Source organism: Nymphaea colorata, chromosome 1 (assembly GCF_008831285.2).
Source record: "Nymphaea colorata isolate Beijing-Zhang1983 chromosome 1, ASM883128v2, whole genome shotgun sequence".
Classification (NCBI taxonomy): Eukaryota; Viridiplantae; Streptophyta; class Magnoliopsida; order Nymphaeales; family Nymphaeaceae; genus Nymphaea; species Nymphaea colorata.
The window spans coordinates 18,882,157-18,900,138 of NC_045138.2; the positions used below are offsets into that span (position 1 = coordinate 18,882,157).

Here is a 17,982-nt window from a genome sequence, read left to right on the forward strand (position 1 = left end):
AGTAATTAACTGATCATGCCCAGGCCGAGCCAAGGGACCCAGTACTCTGACTTGACTCAGTCGTGGCTCTGAAAGCCTGTCCAGACTAACTACTTGCAAGGCTGTCGCTTCTGGATCGGTCAGATATGACCACTTGCAAAAGTTGGGGCCACAAATTAATTAACCTGTCTTTGCTAACGTGATACCGGAAAATGACCCATCTGATATTCATATAGGTATCCTTTCTAATAAATGACGGGACCGATCCCTCAGCAACATTGCATCGGACATCTATATTGGTGGGCCGTATAGCCAAAAAGGAAAAGCAATTCTATATATAGCCTCTACTCACTTGACTAGAAGCACTAATTGCAAACAAACAGCAGGGACATTGTGTCGCCCCTTTCTCGTCCTCCACCGGCGCTTTCTCGTGTAAGCATTTCCAAAGTTTTTGTATAACACGACTTTCCGATAACTTTCTTTTGGGGTCTTTTTGTGTTGGGAAGGAATGTTCTCTATTCATGCCTTTCAATTTTTTTGTTCTTGGGCTTCTTTTTCTTTTCTTTTTTTTTTGTGTAATAGGGAACAATGGTTCCACAGGTGGAAGCAGTCAGCTCCATTGGGCTGCATCGGCGATGGCCTGATGCACCCAACCCCCAACATCTCAATCTACTACCCGTTATGGTTTCAGCTTAATCAGGATTCCTGGAAGATCTTAGTTAAGTGGAGTTTTTAACTCAACCCCAAAGGTCTCAAGATCTTCTGCACGAAGGATAGGACGTACGTTGTCTGATCTCCCATGATGGGGGCCGGTGGAAATTAATTCATCATATTTCATCTTATCCATTCTTCCACCTCGCTTGCTATTAGTTAATTCATTGGCTGACATTAGTCCCACACGGAGAACCCTTCCTATTAGTTAATTCATTGGCTGACATTAGTCCCACACGGAGAACCCTTCCTAGTATTGACCGAGTCTCGATCTGTAAGGACCACACATACCAATTATTCAAATCCAATAACAATTGCACGCGGTATTAGAGCTAATTATTACTAGAAAAAATGACCCATCCAATATCCATATACACGGTCTTTTTAATAAATGTGGGGAGGACCGATCCTTCAGCAACTTTTCCTCGGACATCGATATAGGTGGGTCGTATAGCCAATGCTATAAACCGCCGGCACCACTCGACTTGAAGAATCACCGGAAAGAAAAGCAATGCTATAAACCGCCGGAACCACTCGACTTGAAGAATCACCGGAAACAGCAGTGACAGTGTGTCCGTCCTGTTGGTGTATGGAAGTTGATTCATACTGAACACTCATTTGTAATACCGTGGATCCAACTTTTTCTTCCTGTAAGGGCATATATGTCATTTTGTACAAATGCGAGTTTGCCCTAATCCTTATGTTTTGAGGATGGCCGCCGCTTGAGTGTGTCTGTTCTGTGTGTTCATAGAAGAAAGAGAATACAAGAGATCTGTGTGACCGTGGACGTAGAAGATTATTGCTCTGAACTTCTTCCTTGTTGCTTCTAACCCCCTCTTGAGAGTGCGTGAGGAAAGTTTATTGTTGTTGTTCCTAACACGTTCATTTTCCTCCACCACCGCCACTTTCTCAGGTAAACATTCCAAAACATTTTTTTGTATATAATACTTTCCATTGACTTTCTTTTGGGGCTTTTTTGTGCAGGGATGTTACATTCTCTGTTCCTGCCTTTTTCTTTTTCTTTTTTTTGTTTTGTTCTCTAAGGGCTTTGTTGTTATTCCTTAATTTTTTTGTAATAGTGGAACAATGGTTCCACAGTTGGAAGCAGGCAGCCCCATTCGGGAACATCGGCAATGGCCCAACGCACCAAACCCTGATGGACTACGTCGGCCATTGCTCGACGCACAGGACCATTCGCATCTTAAATGTTGAATCTAAAGTTCTAAACCATGTGGACTGATAAATATTCTAGCGACTATGGAAGCAAAGAAAATTGGAATAGTCCGTATGGTTGTTTTGGTTTTAAGTGATGAATGTTATGCTACTATTATCTGGATTTACATTCGAGAAACTATTCAAAATCATTTGTTTTGAATTAACATTCAAATCCAATTGCATACGAATCAAACTCAGTAAAAAAACTGCATGTGCTGCAACTTGTTGCGGCCAGTTTAAAATGTTTACCATATTAACTTTACCAACTTTTCAAGTGTTAGTATATCCCCGACTTGTTACTTCCATCCGAACCCTACTTCTTCATCTTTCTTCTTCCATCTTTTCTTTTCTCTTCTTTCTTCCTCCCATCAGCAATTTTCTGCAAAGCACTTCTTCATTGTGTTTTTGGAGTGTCTGAATAGCATATTGTTGCATGTTTTTTTCATCACAAGGATGCAGGTTGAATTTTTCTTATTGCTAACAATTCCTCGAACAATTCTTTCTTGTGGCTTCGCCCACAAAAGAAGTTGCTTATAACTTCTCATTATTTGCTTTAGGTATCCTGCCTCTGCAGTTGCTCTTTCTATATCGCAACCACGAGTGACATAAATACAACAGCAATGGCAGAAGAGGAGGAGAAGGAGATTTGGGCCATTTGGGAAGCTGTCATAGGAGAAAAATATGAATCTTACGATCCTTCTACATATGAGTCGAAGTTGCAAAAAAAGTGCATCTACAAATGGCCTAACGACCTTGCCCTTACATCAAGCATGTCCAAGCACCGCACTCCTTACATGGTATCCCTTGGTCCTTACCACCATGGGAAGAAGAACCTACAGCCCATGGAGCATCACAAACAGAGAGCTCTCTACCGGATCCTCAATAGGAGCGGGGTTTCACTCACTAGCTTCATTGAGTCATTGAAAGGCATCGAGCAAGAACTTAGGGATAGCTACGACAATCTTGATCCAAAGCTGTCATCAGGTTCATACTTGAACTCCTATGCAGCTTAACTGAACGTAGTTCGGACAACTATGAGCCCATCTTCAGCAGCGAAGGGAAGCTCACACATACTGTGGCTTTCCGGGACATGCTGTTGCTAGAAAACCAAATCCCACTCCTTGTCCTAAGAAAATTGGTCGAGGTAGGGAGATTGTGCGAGGTCAACAGTGATGCATATCTCAATCAACTGATCTCAAGAATTTACAGGATGACCCAAATTGGTGGTTCTAATTTACATATTTTAGACATTTACAGGAAGTGCTTGATAACGCGCATCACAACGGAACAACAGAGACGTCAACCATGTCTGCATGTCATCCGCAAAGGACTTAAGCAGATGCCATTCGCCGTCCGCAACCTGGTCTTTAGGCTTTTAGGCAAACAAATTTCCAAACCAGGAAACGTGCGATCAGCAGTGAGGTTTAATGAAGCAGGCGTTGAGTTCAGGACCGCGGAACTCTTTAGCGGGCTACAAATGAATTTTGACATGGAAAGCGGAGTGCTCTCACTCTTCCATACATCAGCATAGATGACCACACAGCAGCAATTTACATGAACTTGATGGCCTTCGAACGGATGCACCCAGAAATCGAAAAGCATGAGGTGGCATCATATGTCTCCTTCATGGACGACTTGATAGACACTGCTGAAGACGTTAGTCTGCTGTGCTCTCGAGGTATCGTGAAGAACCATCTTGGCAGTGACAAGGATGCTGCCAATGTCTTCAACAAGTTGGGCGATGGCATTTCATACGCCCCAGATGTTGAACTCTATAAAAACTTGCAGTCTTATGTTGCCTCAGACTGGAATTGGCAAGAGCATATTTGAAGCGAAACTACTTCCAAAACCCATGGTCTATTATGTCTCTACTTGCTGCTATTGTCTTACTGGTTTTAACGTTTATTCAGACCCTATTTTCTGTTTTAGCCGTGAAAAATAGCAAGTGACATTATCTATTCTTAGGACCCGGGGCCTCTTGATGTATTTTTGTTTCCAAAATTATATCCTTGCACATGTAAAACTTCATATGTTGTGTGTCAGTGTTTTAAATAATTGAAGTTTGATCGTTACTTAATTTAGTTCATCCTAATTGATGTTCTGTAAATACCGAAATTGCACGCGGTTAATGGCAATAAAGGTTTTTTTTTATGTTTGAAAATGGTAAAGGAGAAGCACAGGGTAGATCAACTACCACACCATGTGGTATGTTTGATAAAGATATACCGCCATTATCTTCAATAATTGTGCATGTGATCATTGATGGCCCTTGTTGCAGATGTCTATTCTTTTTAAAATTTATACGTACATTTTTATTTCAAGTGAATTGGTCAAATGAGTCTCTTTCTCTCTCCCCTTTAGATAGCTGAACCCAATCAAGAAGCCAACGAAAAGAAAAAAAAATTATGGAAAGGAAAAATCGAGAAAAAGTGAGTGTGCAGGAATAAATTTACCTGTGTAGCCTCCAACGTTGATTACTGTAAAGAAAAGAAAATGAAAAAGGTAGTAGATTTGGAAACGTTGTTAATCTGAATGCTAATTTATGACGTAAAAGAACTAACTTTCAAATGATTGCAGAAATAAAAATTGATATTAGTGTTGGGTCAGGTCACGTCCATATGAAAAAAATTTAATATCCAATACGTCAACGCATAGTCATAAGACGCGTACGCCTTATACAAAAAAAGTGTGCTTCAGAAAAAAAAAAAAAAAAAAAAGATGTTTTGAAGCACAAAGGGTGCGGTGCAGGCACCCCTAATGGTTGAGACTAACACTTTAACCCAAGGTCTTATTCTTATGTAAGATAAACGGTACACCTCAAGGACAGGACCATTTTTATGGTTTAAAATCAATTTTTTTTTTAAATAAGAAAGACAAAAGCTGGCAAGATTCTCGATTGACCTTTGGCAGGAAATATAATGTACAGGGAAGGCGCCTTTCGTGCCCTCCCCTCTTATGCCATGAGATACAAACTGCTTGCTAACTGAGCGATTCAAATGTTATAGTTATCACTATGAAATACATCTTGCTGATGCATATTGAGCAGAACTACATAAGCCTCCTAGCTTAGAGTGTACAAAGAATATCTGGCCTCGGCAGATAGGAATTTCCACCTCTTAAGTTCTTATTGCGTATCTCAATGTTTGAATTTCCAGTTGGAACGTATAAGCAATGCGAATACAGCATTAGCAAAAACAGAGTCATGCATCAGCCCTAATTCCATATTTATCCATAGAGAACTCTCTTATCCGATCTGCTAAAAAGATTAGAAGGAATGATTTAATGTAGTTACAGAAACTTCCACATGGGAGCTGATTGCAGTACTGGAGTAGAAAATGTGTCAAATGTCAGATTGTTTCCCTTTATATGCCTGCAGTAAAAACCACTTAGCACTATTTGGACCATTATTCCATGTCATCATCTTTCTCCAACCCTTAGCAGCAATTCCATATAAGCAGGCTGAGTTTTTCTCATTACTCTAACAATTCCTCTAATAATTCTCTCCCGTGGCTTGGGCCACAGAAGATGTTGCTTATAACTTTTCATATTTGCTTTAGGTATCCTGCCTCTGCTATGGCTCTTTCTATGTGGCCACCATGGAACACATAAACAGAACAACAATGGCAGAAGATAAGAAAAAGAACAAGGACATTTGGTTGCAGACATAGAAAAAGAGTATGAATCTTATGATCCTGAATATGAGTTGAAAATGGAAAAAAGTGCATCTGCAGTTGGCCTAACGACTTTGCTTTTGCATCAAACCTGTCTATGCACCGCACACACATGGCAACACATGGCATCCGTTGGTGCCTACCACCATGGGAAGGATCACCTACAGCCCATGGAGCATCACAAAGAGAAAGCTCTCTACAGGATCCTCAAGAAGAGCAAGAACTTAGAGATAGCTACGACAATCGTAATCCAAAATTGATATCAGATTCTTTTCTAAGAATGATGCTACTTGATGGGTGCTTCATGCTTGAAGTCTTTCGCGCTACAGTCCGGGACCAAAAAGTTCTGGCACCAAGGATCAGGATGATCCTGTTTTTAGTAGGGTTGGGGGGTTATGGGTACTGTGATTCTACGGGTGATGCTGATACTAGAAAACCAAATCCCTCTTCTTGTGTCAAGAAAGTTCCACGGAATAGAGGAAATGAGAGAGATGAATGACAATACATATCTCGAAGACTTGTTCAAAAAAGTTTTAGGGTTCAAAGACTTGCCAGTTAATGAACCTAATTTGCATATTCTAGACGAGTATAGGAAGTGCTTGAACTTTCTTTGTCAAGTTTTTATAGTTCCTTGATCATAGAAGCCCAAAGAACTTTTAAATATTTTTTACCCCATAACACTTCTTAGAGAGATGGCCAATCCACTTTTATTGAATGACGATCATACTTATAAGGGACACTCTATCCATCATCATATATAGATAGATGGTTGAGAGAAAAATTTAATGAATACTTTCGTCATATATTAATGCATACCTTTTTTTCTTATTTTTTTATCAACAGCGCTTACAGTGAGTTGAGTTACTGGATACAACTCAAATACGTAAGAAAATATGAACATAGGTTCATGCATGCTTTGTGTTATTTTAATTTTTAAAAATGATTTTTCTTTGATCACTAACATATATAATTCATGGCAGTGCAAATTCTGGCTTTGCAAATTCAGAATACGTCACTCATAAGAGTTTGAAAAAGGCTCTGAAAGTCAGTCGTTCCCCGTTATGTGTCAGGACCCTCTTTTGTTGCTGGGGTTAATGTCAACTTACAGTGTGTCAAGTTCCATGGTCTGAAAGATCTCAGAAAGTGTCAAGCCAACAAACTTGGACAAGGACGGCGTTGGCAGAGCAGGATTGGGTGTGTCAGTTTGTTTTTGTTTAAATCGTCATGAGCAAAAGTTTTTGTTGATAATTCTTTGACTAATCAAGATTTGTAGACTAATCTCCCATAAGATTGCACCAAAAGCTAGTGTAAGTTAGGGGACCATTTGGCAAACTGTAATTATTTTATGAAATATGACCAAAAACTTACGACAGATTCATGAAATACTTTAAAAAGTGTAATATAAATTTAATCCAATTAAATCATATTCAAGTGACACTTACAAACTATTTCATTTGTCAAATGGGCCCCTAAGAGGGTTTGGTTTTCATTACGCACCGTACCAAGGAAGCCATGTTCTCAAAATATTGTAACCCCACCAAACACTAGGCAGAAAAACATGGAAAACAAAGTGTTTTTTTTGTTTTTCATGAATGCAAAAATGTGTTCAAACCACCCCACCGTTGGAATGGGAAGAAGATTTTTTTTTTTTCTTTTCTCGAAATACTGACATCGTTTCTCTAAAGTCTCGCTCTCTCGTCTGTGCAAGTAATCATCTCTCTCTTCCCTCTCTCTCTCTCTCTCTCTTGTCGCTGTTTGTGTGCCTCGAAGACCATCGAGGTCTACTTCCTCATGTTCTTTTTGTCGCCCTTATTCCTCATTCATCCATCTATTTCGTCTTATTCTTCATTATGCGTTCCTCCTCCTCATCTTCTTCTTCTTCTCCATTCTCCGTTCTTCGTTTTCTTCTTCATTTATATCATTCCCCCCTCTTCTCTCTTGTCATTGGTGACTCGATCATTTGAGTTTTGATCGAAGCTCGTGGAAAGTCGATGGATGAATCTATTGGCAGTTGGAGAGAATGAGGAAAGCGAGTCTTCATCTTTCTTTTCAGAGAATCGTTAGGGTTCCCACAGTCCAATGTGAGGTAAATGTGTCTTGGTTTTAGTTTCATGTGCATAATGGTCTTCTTTTGTCCGGAGGAGCATTGAATCTAGATGCTACAAGATGGAGATTTGTCATCGTTGTCTCAGCATAGGAGTGCTTCGTTTCTAGCTCTAATTTGTTAAAGGGAAGAAAAAGCCATTGATTTTGGGAATTGAATGTCGGACACATTTTTCAGCTTTTTTTTTCATTTACTTATTGACTAGTTTTTTGTATATATTTTCTTAAATAGTTTCTTTCATGTAATATTAATTTTAGGTCTCTCGACTGTGTAAAGAGAGAAAGAGGAAGGAGACTATTTTTATTAATTCATCTGTTTATTCGACCAAAAAAAATCTAAAAAATGATACTGAAACCCTTTTCAATCCAAGGTCGTTTCCAGAACAACAGTGCAATGGTTTTATCTTCAGGTTATTATTTGATATTCGGTTTTGGGCAAAAAGAAAAGGATGAGAGACGATTATAACTGAGGCATTTTATTGACCCCACGATAGAATGGTCACGACGACTTGATGAGATAGCCTGGTGGAATAAGAAGAGCTTTGTGCATGTCTGAAATAAAATCAAACTTAGCTGTTTGTAAAAGCTTAAGAGGGTCCAGTTCCAGATGGGGTATTCTCATAAGTTGCCTTCATAAGTTCCCTATATTTCGGGGTAAGTTGAAGGAATATCTCATCCTACTACTCAGCTAGCTGAACCAAAACCTCCACCCTTTTTCCGTCTCCTTAGGGCACCAAAGCATTGTCATAAGTCGGCTATGTTATTAGAATATGTTTTGCGAGGAGACTCATTTGTATATAGGAGAAGAGGAAAAACATTCAGTGCCAAAATGCACCGCTAAAATAGTCAAAAGGAGGGATCAAACACAAATTTCTTCCAAGATGTTGCACAATTAGGAAGCGCATTTGAGGAAAAAAATTTACAAAACCATCAGTCTCACTTGGTTGGCTAGCTAGCCGGTTCACAAAATGAATTGATACCACTAGATGGCGCTTGTTCCTAATAGGTTTTCAGCTGCAAACTTCATGCATTACTTAGGGCAGTAGCCATTTCTAAATATTTCAATAACTTCGAGAATGATTGCTTTTGGTATAATGGATCTGCTTAATAGGATTTTAGCTGGAGATGGAATGTCGTTCTTGCCCGTGAAGCGATAATTCATCTGATCATCCTTAATTTCGGGATTTCGATAAGCCATCTAGAGGTAATACCCAAAGTAAATCCAACAATAAAGGACATCCCCGGCCAGAAAGTATCATCTTGAGCAGAAGCTTTTCTACATTTGCAAGCTTCTTTGCACAATCTGATATTCTGCAGATTTTCTACTATGATGACAAAGCTTATTATATGCAGCGAACATCTTAAACTATCAAAGAAATTATTACGAAGGACAAGCTTTTTTTTATACATTTTGAGAAAACAAACACCATCTAGAATCATAAAGTTGGTCTTGGTCTCTGATCCGTGGACTGAGCCTTTCAACAGAGTAAACTAGGGAATTTTATTACTTCAGATTTGAAATCTATGAATCTGATGTGGTAAAAGATTCACAGTAAAGTCCGTCATTTATTCAACCAAGGATCTTTATTTAAACCTAAGATCCACACTCGAAACCTTTATTTTATTTGTTTTCTTGGCCTTTACGTTTTCTTCCTTTGTAAATATCATCTAATGGTTGATCACGGGCAGTGAAATTTGAACCTGTGTTTTTTCTTCTGGGCTAAAGCATGCCAAGTTGGAAGAGAATTTGTATACGACAGAAGATTTTTTTTTAATCCCGTTACTTTCAACAGATCACCACTCAAATTGCTCAAAAAATGGGAAGGCGGTGGACGATTCAGCCGCTAGATCTGGATAGGAAGTTGAGAGACGTTTCCTGCTTCTGGAACTACAAGCAACTCCCATAGAATAATTGGCATTCGTCTACAAGCAGCAACCCCCATCAAAGAAGCTTGGGCAGAAATACATAAGCCTCTTTCCTTAGATTGTGCAAAGAACATCTGGTCTTGGCAGACAGGAATTTTCACCTCTTATGTTCTTATTGCACATGTCAATTTTTGCATTTCGAGTTCCAACGTATAAGCAATTTGAATAATCAACTCAGCATTAGCAAAAACAAAGCCACATGCATCAGGGCTAATTCCACAATTATCCATAGAAAACTCTTTTGTCAGATCTGCTAAAAAGATTAGAAGGAATGACTTAATGTAGTCACCGAAACTTCCAAATGGAGGCTGATCGCAGTTCTGCAGTAGAAAATCTGTCGAGTGTCAGATTGTTGCCCTTTATACTTCTGCAATAGACACCACGTACCACTGTTTGGACCTTTGTTCCTTGTCATCATCTTTCTCCCTCTTATTTCCGTTGTCAATGTCCTTTCTAATGGGGGACACCATTGATGTGGGAAAAGGCCACGAAGCAGAGGTCCAAATCTAAGGAGACTTTGAGCGAATAATACCAAAAGCCGAAGACTGGGGATGTCGCGTTTGCTTGTTGCTGTGAAGAAAAGTCATAGCTGCTCGATCTTATTAGACTTGAATGAGAAAAAGCTACCGGCTTAAATTTGGCCCAGGGTTCCGAAAATGATTAATTCGTTTTTCTGAACTCTCGAATTTGTCTCCCTGTGGCATTGGCTTCTGAATTTGTGTCTTGTCCGATCTCCCATGATGGGGCCCAGTGGAAATTGAAAATGATGCTTGGTATTAGTTCATTCATTGGCTGGCATTAGTCCCACACGGAGAACCCTTCCTAGTATTGACAGTCTCGATCTATAAGGACCAGACATATCAATAATTCAAATCCAATAATAATAGCACATGGTGTGACTGCTAATTATTAATAGAAAAAATGACCCATCCAATATCCATATAGACGTTCTTTCTAATAAATGTGGGGAAGACCGATCCTTCAGCAACTTGGCGTCAGACATCTATAGCCAAAACGGAAAAGCAATTCTATATACCGCCGCTGCCACTCGCCCCGTTTTCCCCACCAGCGCCACTTTCTCAGGTAAGCATTCCAAAACATATATATATATATATATATATATATACTACTTTCGGATGACTTTCTTTTGGGGCTCAGGGATGTAACGTTCTCTGTTCCTGCCCTTTATTTTTATTTTTATTTTTTTTGTTCTCTAAGGGCTCTCTTGTTACGTCGGCCATTGCTCGACGCACAGGACCATTCGCATCTTATAACATATGGACTGATAAATATTCTAGCCATTATGGAAGCAAAGCAAAATTGAAATAGTCCGTATGGTAGTTTTGGTTTTAGGTGATGAATGTTATGCTACTATTATCTGGATTTACATTCGAGAAACTACTCATAATCATTAGTTTTGAATTAACATTCAAATCCAAATACATAGAATCAAACTCAGTAAAAAAAACTGCATATGCTGCAACTTGTTCCGGCCAGTTTAAAATGTTTACCATACTAACATTATCGTCGTTTTTAAGTAACAGTTTTACCAACGTGTTTCAAGCATTGATAAAGGCTTCCCTGACTTATTACTTCCATTTGATCCCTTCGTCTTCATCATTCTTCTTCCATCTTTTCTTTTCTCTTCGTTCTTCCTCCCATCGGCAATTTTCCGCAATGCACTTCTTCTTCATTATGTTTTGGACTGCTTGAAGCTTGTAAAGGTTGGTTCATCAATCTCCTCTCTCATTTTTTCTAATTCAATATGATTTGAAGTTATAACATGCTGGTAGGATATAGATTTTTCTGCTGAGATCTCAATTTTTTCCTGTAATATAAGACCGTAAAACTTTTGCAAGAATATTTGTGGACCTTAGCACCTTCAATTTAATATATTAATTATATAAAGCCTCCGCACAGTCACGAAACCGCCAAGTTTTTTGTAATTTTTGTCATCGCCGGATTTTGTTGTCACATTTGGATCAGGTCTAATTCAAGTATACATATAATTTTTTGTACAATATTTAGTTTGATTGGTTGTCAATTGAATTTTTTTTTTTTTTTGGCGTATGAATGTTTTTGGTCCCTAGCCTTTTAAGCTACCCACGAAAATTTTGATTTTTGAAAAATTAATTTTTTGATCTCATCATCCTAGTGGTGACTTAGCTCTTCTCAATGGTCCATTAAATTCTTTATAAATATCGTAGTGTTGCATGTGTTTTTCATCACAAGCAGGTTAAGTTTCTCTCATTGCTAGGAATTCCTTCAAATAATTTTCTCTTGTGGCTTTGCCCAGGATGTTGCTTATAACTTTTCATTATTTGCTTTAGGTATCCTGCCTCTGCGGTTGCTCTTTCTGTATGGCAACCATGAGAGACATAAATACAACAGCAATGGCAGAAGAGAAGAAGAAGGACAAGGAGATTTGGCCAATTTGGGTCATTGACATAGAAAAAGAATATAAATCTTATGATCCTGATGAATATGAGTCAAAGTTGGAAAAAAAGTGCATCTACAGATGGCCCAATAGCCTTGCCATTACATCAAGCATGTCCAAGCACCGTACTCCTCACATGGCATCCCTTGGTCCCTACCACCATGGGAAGCAGCACCTGCAGCCCATGGAGCATCACAAAAAGAGAGCGGTTTACAGGATCCTCAGGAGGAGCGGGGTTTCGCTCTTTAGGTTCCTTGACTCCTTGAAAGGCATAGAGCAAGAACTTAGGGATAGCTACGACAATCTTAATCCAAAGTTGTCATCAGATTTAAGAATGATGTTGCTTGATGGGTGCTTCATACTTGAACTCCTATATGGTTTAGATGAAAACAGCTCTGAGAACTATGAGCCCTTCTTCAGCAGAAATGGGAAGCTCACATGACTGTGGCTTTACGGGACATGCTGTTGCTAGAAAACCAAATCCCACTCCTTGTCCTAAGAAAATTAGTCGAGGTAGGGAAATTGTGCGAGGTCAACAGTGACGCATATCTCAATCAATTGATCACACGAATTTATCGGTTGTCCCAAATTGTTGCTTCTAATAATTTTCGTATTTCAGAGATTTACCTTGAATTGATCTCTGAATTGATCTCACAAATTTTAGGGTTGAACCAAATGGATGGTTCAAGTTTACATATTTTAGATATTTACAGGAACTGCTTGATAAGGGGCATCACAACGGAACAACAGAGAACTCCTGATGAAGAAGGCTTCATCAAGTCTGTTTGCATGCATTGTCAACCATGGCTGCATGTCATCGGCAAAGGACTTAAGCAGATGCCATTCGCCGTCCCCATCCTGGTCTTTAGGTTTTTAGGCAAACAAATTTCCAAACCAGGAAACGTGCGATCAGCAATGAGGTTTCATGAAGCAGGCGTTGAGTTCAAGAAAGCGGAACCCTGTAGCGGGCTAAAAATTACTTTTGACCAAGAACATGGAGTGCTTACTCTTCCATTCATCTTAATAGAGGACCGCACGGCAGCAATATACATGAACTTGATGGCCTTCGAACGGATGCACCCAAATATTCAAAAGCATGAGGTGACATCATATGTTGTCTTCATGGACAGCTTGATAGACACAGCTGAGGACGTGAGCCTGCTGTGCTCTCAAGGGATCGTAAGGAACCTTCTCGGCAGTGACGAGGATGCTGCCAATGTCTTCAACAAGTTGGGCGATGGCATTGCATACTCCCCAGATGATGAACTCCATTGGCAATTGCAGTCTTATGTTGCCTCAGATTGGAATGCGGCGAGAGCATATTTGAAGCGAAACTACTTCCACAACCCATGGTCTATTATGTCTCTACTTGCTGCCATTGCCTTACTGGTTTTAACATTTATTCAGACACTATTTACTGTGTTGGCTGAGGCAAAGGGCAAGTGATATTATCTATTCTTAGGGATCCGGGGCCTCTTGATGTATTCTTGTTTCCAAATTATGGCCTTGTACGGGAATTGGTAAAAGGAAAAGTGAAAATGTAAAACTTCATATGTTGTGTAACAGTGTTTTAAATAATTGAAGTTTGATCGTTACTTAATTTAGTTCATCTTAATCGATGTTCTGTAGGCGCCATAATTGCATGCGGTTAATGACAATAAAGGTTTTTTTTTTTTTTTGTTATTTTTGTGTTTGAAAAAAGTAAAGGAGAAGCACAGGTTAGATCAACTACCACACCATGTGGTATCTCTGATAAAGATACACCGCCATTATCTTCAATAATTGTGCATGTGATGCTATGCCACTAAGGTGTGGGGTGTGGATGCCGGTGCGGCACATTTCAAAAAATTTAAGTGCAGCGGTGCGGTGAGAGTATTTATTATTATTATTATTATTATTATTATTTTATTATAATAATAATAATAAGTATATAATATATATGATAAAAAATTGTCATAAATCACAAAATTATTAAATAACAACATCAAAACTACAACAAAACTGCAATTTGTTAATCATGATATCATTATCAATCATCAGACTTCACTTCAGTTCAACATTCACAAGAAATATACTCTAGTTTTGAGTTCACAAAATCACAGTTTATACAGTCATATTTCAGAATTCATATATTGATACATATTACCTCTATTGTCAGAGTTGTGTTCCACTTCCACTTCCACCAATATTTTGATTTTCATCAATGCTTTCAATGATATCATCATCATCGAATGCCTCAGAAGAAATAACAGCATCAGAAAAATCCATGTTAGCAAGTGAGAAAATCAAAGAAACCAAATCTTAACATTAAGCACCAATCAAGCATAAGGAGAGCTAACATTTTGATCAACCACTCCATCATGCATATGTTCAGCTCAAGTGCCAATGACACAAGAATAACAGGAAAAAAAAAACAGAACAACAAAGAGAGAATCTGATATAATCTGATAATTTGAAGCACGACTAACATCATTGTAAAGGCTCACAAAGTCTAAAAACTATGATTCTACCCCAAAACCAGACAATCTACGCCTCAACAATGGATCAAGAAACTCATTAAGTAATGTAGTCCCATATTTTCTTGAACATCTTTGCTATCATTCTCAAACTCATTAAGTAATGCAGTCATGGCGTATGAAACTTGCAAGTAGGCCTGAGAGATGTGTGTGTGTGTGAAATAGAGAGAGAGAGAGAGAGAGACAGAGAGGGAGGCAGAGAAGGAGAAAGCAATCAAGCATGCTATTTTAGCCAATATAAGAATTAAGAAGTAGAGACAAGCATTTATATGAATGTTAGACCCAGAATGCACTTCAAAGGTCACGTGGAGGCAACTTGCTTCATGTTTCTATATTTTTAGCTGCTTAAACAAATACAAATTTCCAAAGCTTGGACCTTCAAAGAGAATAACATTCTGAACTGTCCAACGTACATATGAAGACAGATTTGCCTTTATGTAATAATTTGAGACTTCAATAAACAATGAAAACAGTCTCAAAATGAAACATGAAAGGTTATATACTTATATACATAGATGAGTAAACTGAAAGGTATTCAGAAGCGCCTAATTCACTAAGAGTTCACATTATTCTGATAAAAACACAAACACAAGAAAAACAAAAGTAATTTTTAATTTTTAAACATATATTCCATGATATTCGATTACTTGTGCCAGGCCAAGGCCAGGCAAGCTAACTAGTTTATTGTCTAAAGCAGAATAACAGAAAATAGACAGGAAAAAGCAGAAGACCTAAACCAGTTTTTGAAATATTGTAATCATGAAACAAAATCAAAATGCAAAAGAATCATGTTCATACATATCACCAGTAAAAAACGTGATGTCTTAAACACTGGGCATACAGGAAGAACAATTTTTTAAATGGTAAAGGTGATGGATAAAGGAGGAGATCTCATGATATCAAGCACAGTTTCTTTCAGACAAGATGCAACTATTTCCAAAAAGGTAATTTAGTTGTAATCTAGTCAAGCACTAAAAATCAAAACAGGAAAATGACAGAACAAATTTCTGGTGTCTTCTGTCATATGCTTTCGAGAAGCAGAAGAAAACAAGGCAAAAAAGGTACTGATAAATAACTTTCAACTGAGCACGTAATGGCAGTGGAAGAAACCTGAAACCAGAAAGACGAAATGGGAAAAACAGTGGAGGGAGACAGACCGCTGGAGAAAACGAACTACCTGAACTAATTTGATGCTGCCGGAAGGGATGATCGCAGCCAACACTGGTCGCCGGACAGAGAGGAAGCTACCGCCGGTCGCCGGACAGAGAGGAAGCTACTGCCGGTCGCCGGACAGGGAGGAAGCTACCGACGGAGGAAGGGATCGCAGCAGAGAACGAAGAAGGCGTTACCAAAGGGGAAAGTCTGTTGAAAATTAAAAAAAAAAACCCAAAAAGAAGGACAAAAATGGCCAGATTCGTTTTTTACCGCACCCGATTCGCATTTGACGTGAGTCGGGTGCGAGTCATTCTTAGTCGGCAGCATTGACAGTTTTGGGTGAGAATCAAGGTCGCACCTGCACCCGAATCCGCACCCACGTCGTGTCGTGGCCCTGTTTGCAAATATCTATTATGTTTAAAATTTATATGCACATTTATTTGAAGTGAATTGATCAAATGAGTCTCTTTCTCTCTCCTCTTTATAAGGTACCCCAATCAAGCCAACGAAAAGAAAAAAAAAATTATAGGAAAGGAAAGATTGAGAAAAAGAGTGTGCCAAGAATAAATTTACCCATCTAAAGCCTCGCCGTTGACTAGAGAAAGAAAAGAAAATGAAAAAGGTAGTAGATTTGGAAACGCTGGTTAATTTGAATACTAATTTATGTCTTAAAAGAAATAACTTTCAAATGATTGCACAAATAAAAATTGATACTAGTGTTGGATTAGGTCACGCTCATGTTAGGGATGTTAATCTATCCTATTTGAATTAGATATCTGATGGAACCAGTCAAAAAAAAATAAAATATGACAAAAAATTTAATATCCAATTAAAAAATCTAATCAAATTCAAATTTAATAAATGGCATCGGATGGAATTCTAAAGGTCACCACCAAATTGCAGACTTATTTCAAAAGTTGAAAAAAAAGGAATGATTAAAAGGGAATGAAAAGCGAGAACCCCTGCCCTCCTTGGCCTGTGACTCCATGTACGGTCACAAACAACCAATTTTATGGTTTAAGTTCATTTTTTTTTAAAAAAAACGAAAAACTAGCAGGATTCTGGATTGACCTTTGGGAGGAAAGGTCATGGGAAGCAGGGCAAATGCTTCTTGGAGAGAGGAACGCCATATTCTGCTGCCATGGGCAGTCAGGGCAGACTTATGTTCAGTAACTGTAAATCTTCTAGGGAAGCTCTTAATCTCATATTTCTGATTCGGATACTTTAGCCTGACCTCTTAGGCTTCTGTTGAGCCTTCCTTCCTTTACTTTGGTGTTCCTTTTTTTTTTTTCTCTTCTATTTTGATGTTTCTGAACAGTTCTATTCTTTATTATCTGCTAATAAAAGGGATGGAAGCCACCTCCCCGCAGCTTTGCAACACAAATGAATAATCTGCTTTGCATCCCAAATGAACAAAAGACATCCCCAACAAGAAGGTTTTCATATCTTTCTTGAGAAATTTATGAAGGATCGCCATTTACAAAAATCTGCGCAATATTTTGAAGGTTATATATCATTGCCAAACCGAGCCCTTGAGGGCACGTATCTACACGGAAGGCGCCTTTCGAGCCCTCCACTCTTGTGCCATAAAATACAAACTTCTCGCTAACCGAGCGATTCATTTGTTATAGTAAGAGGGGAGGGCTTGGAAGCAGCGCTCCTTGTACGGACATGCACGCCCAAGGGTTTATTGGGGTCCTGACAGTAGGTGGTAGGAAGTATCATCTTGACCAGAAGCCTTTCTGCATTCGCAAGCTTCTTTACTGATGTTATCACTATGAAATACATATTGCTGATGCATATTGAGCAGAACTACATAAGCCTCTTAGCTTAAATTGTACAAAGAATATCTGGCCTCGGCAGATAGGAATTTCCACCTCTTAAGTTCTTATTGCATATGTTAATGTTTGATTTTCCAGTTCGAACGTATAAGCAATTTGAATACAGCATTAGCAAAAACAGAGCCATGCATCAGCCCTAATTCCATAATTATCCATAGAGAACTCTTTTATCAGATCTGCTAAAAAGATTAGAAGGAATGATTTAATGTAGTTACAGAAACTTCCGCATGGAAGCTGATTGCGGTACTGCAGTAGAAAGTCTGTCAAAATGTCAGATGGTTTACCTTTATATGTCTGCAATAAAAACCACTTAGCACTAGTTGGACCATTATTCTATGACATCATCTTTCTCCAACCTTTAGCAGCAATTTCTTTTCTCTTATTCCGTTGCAATTAAAGAGTCATCACCGACTCTTTAGATTCATCGA

At 38.7% G+C, this 17,982-nt stretch overlaps 1 protein-coding gene across 1 annotated transcript; it reads left to right on the plus strand.

Annotated features, from left to right (window-relative positions):
- The first annotated feature begins 356 nt into the window (after positions 1-356).
- Positions 357-13,497, plus strand: LOC116250119 (uncharacterized). Its single transcript, XM_050079818.1, has 5 exons — positions 357-2,364; positions 2,463-2,889; positions 3,153-3,430; positions 11,936-12,250; positions 12,466-13,497. The coding sequence occupies exons 1-5, from the start codon at positions 2,359-2,361 to the stop codon at positions 13,486-13,488; spliced, it is 2,049 nt and encodes a 682-aa protein (XP_049935775.1). The 5' UTR covers positions 357-2,358; the 3' UTR covers positions 13,489-13,497.
- The last annotated feature ends 4,485 nt before the right edge of the window (positions 13,498-17,982 follow it).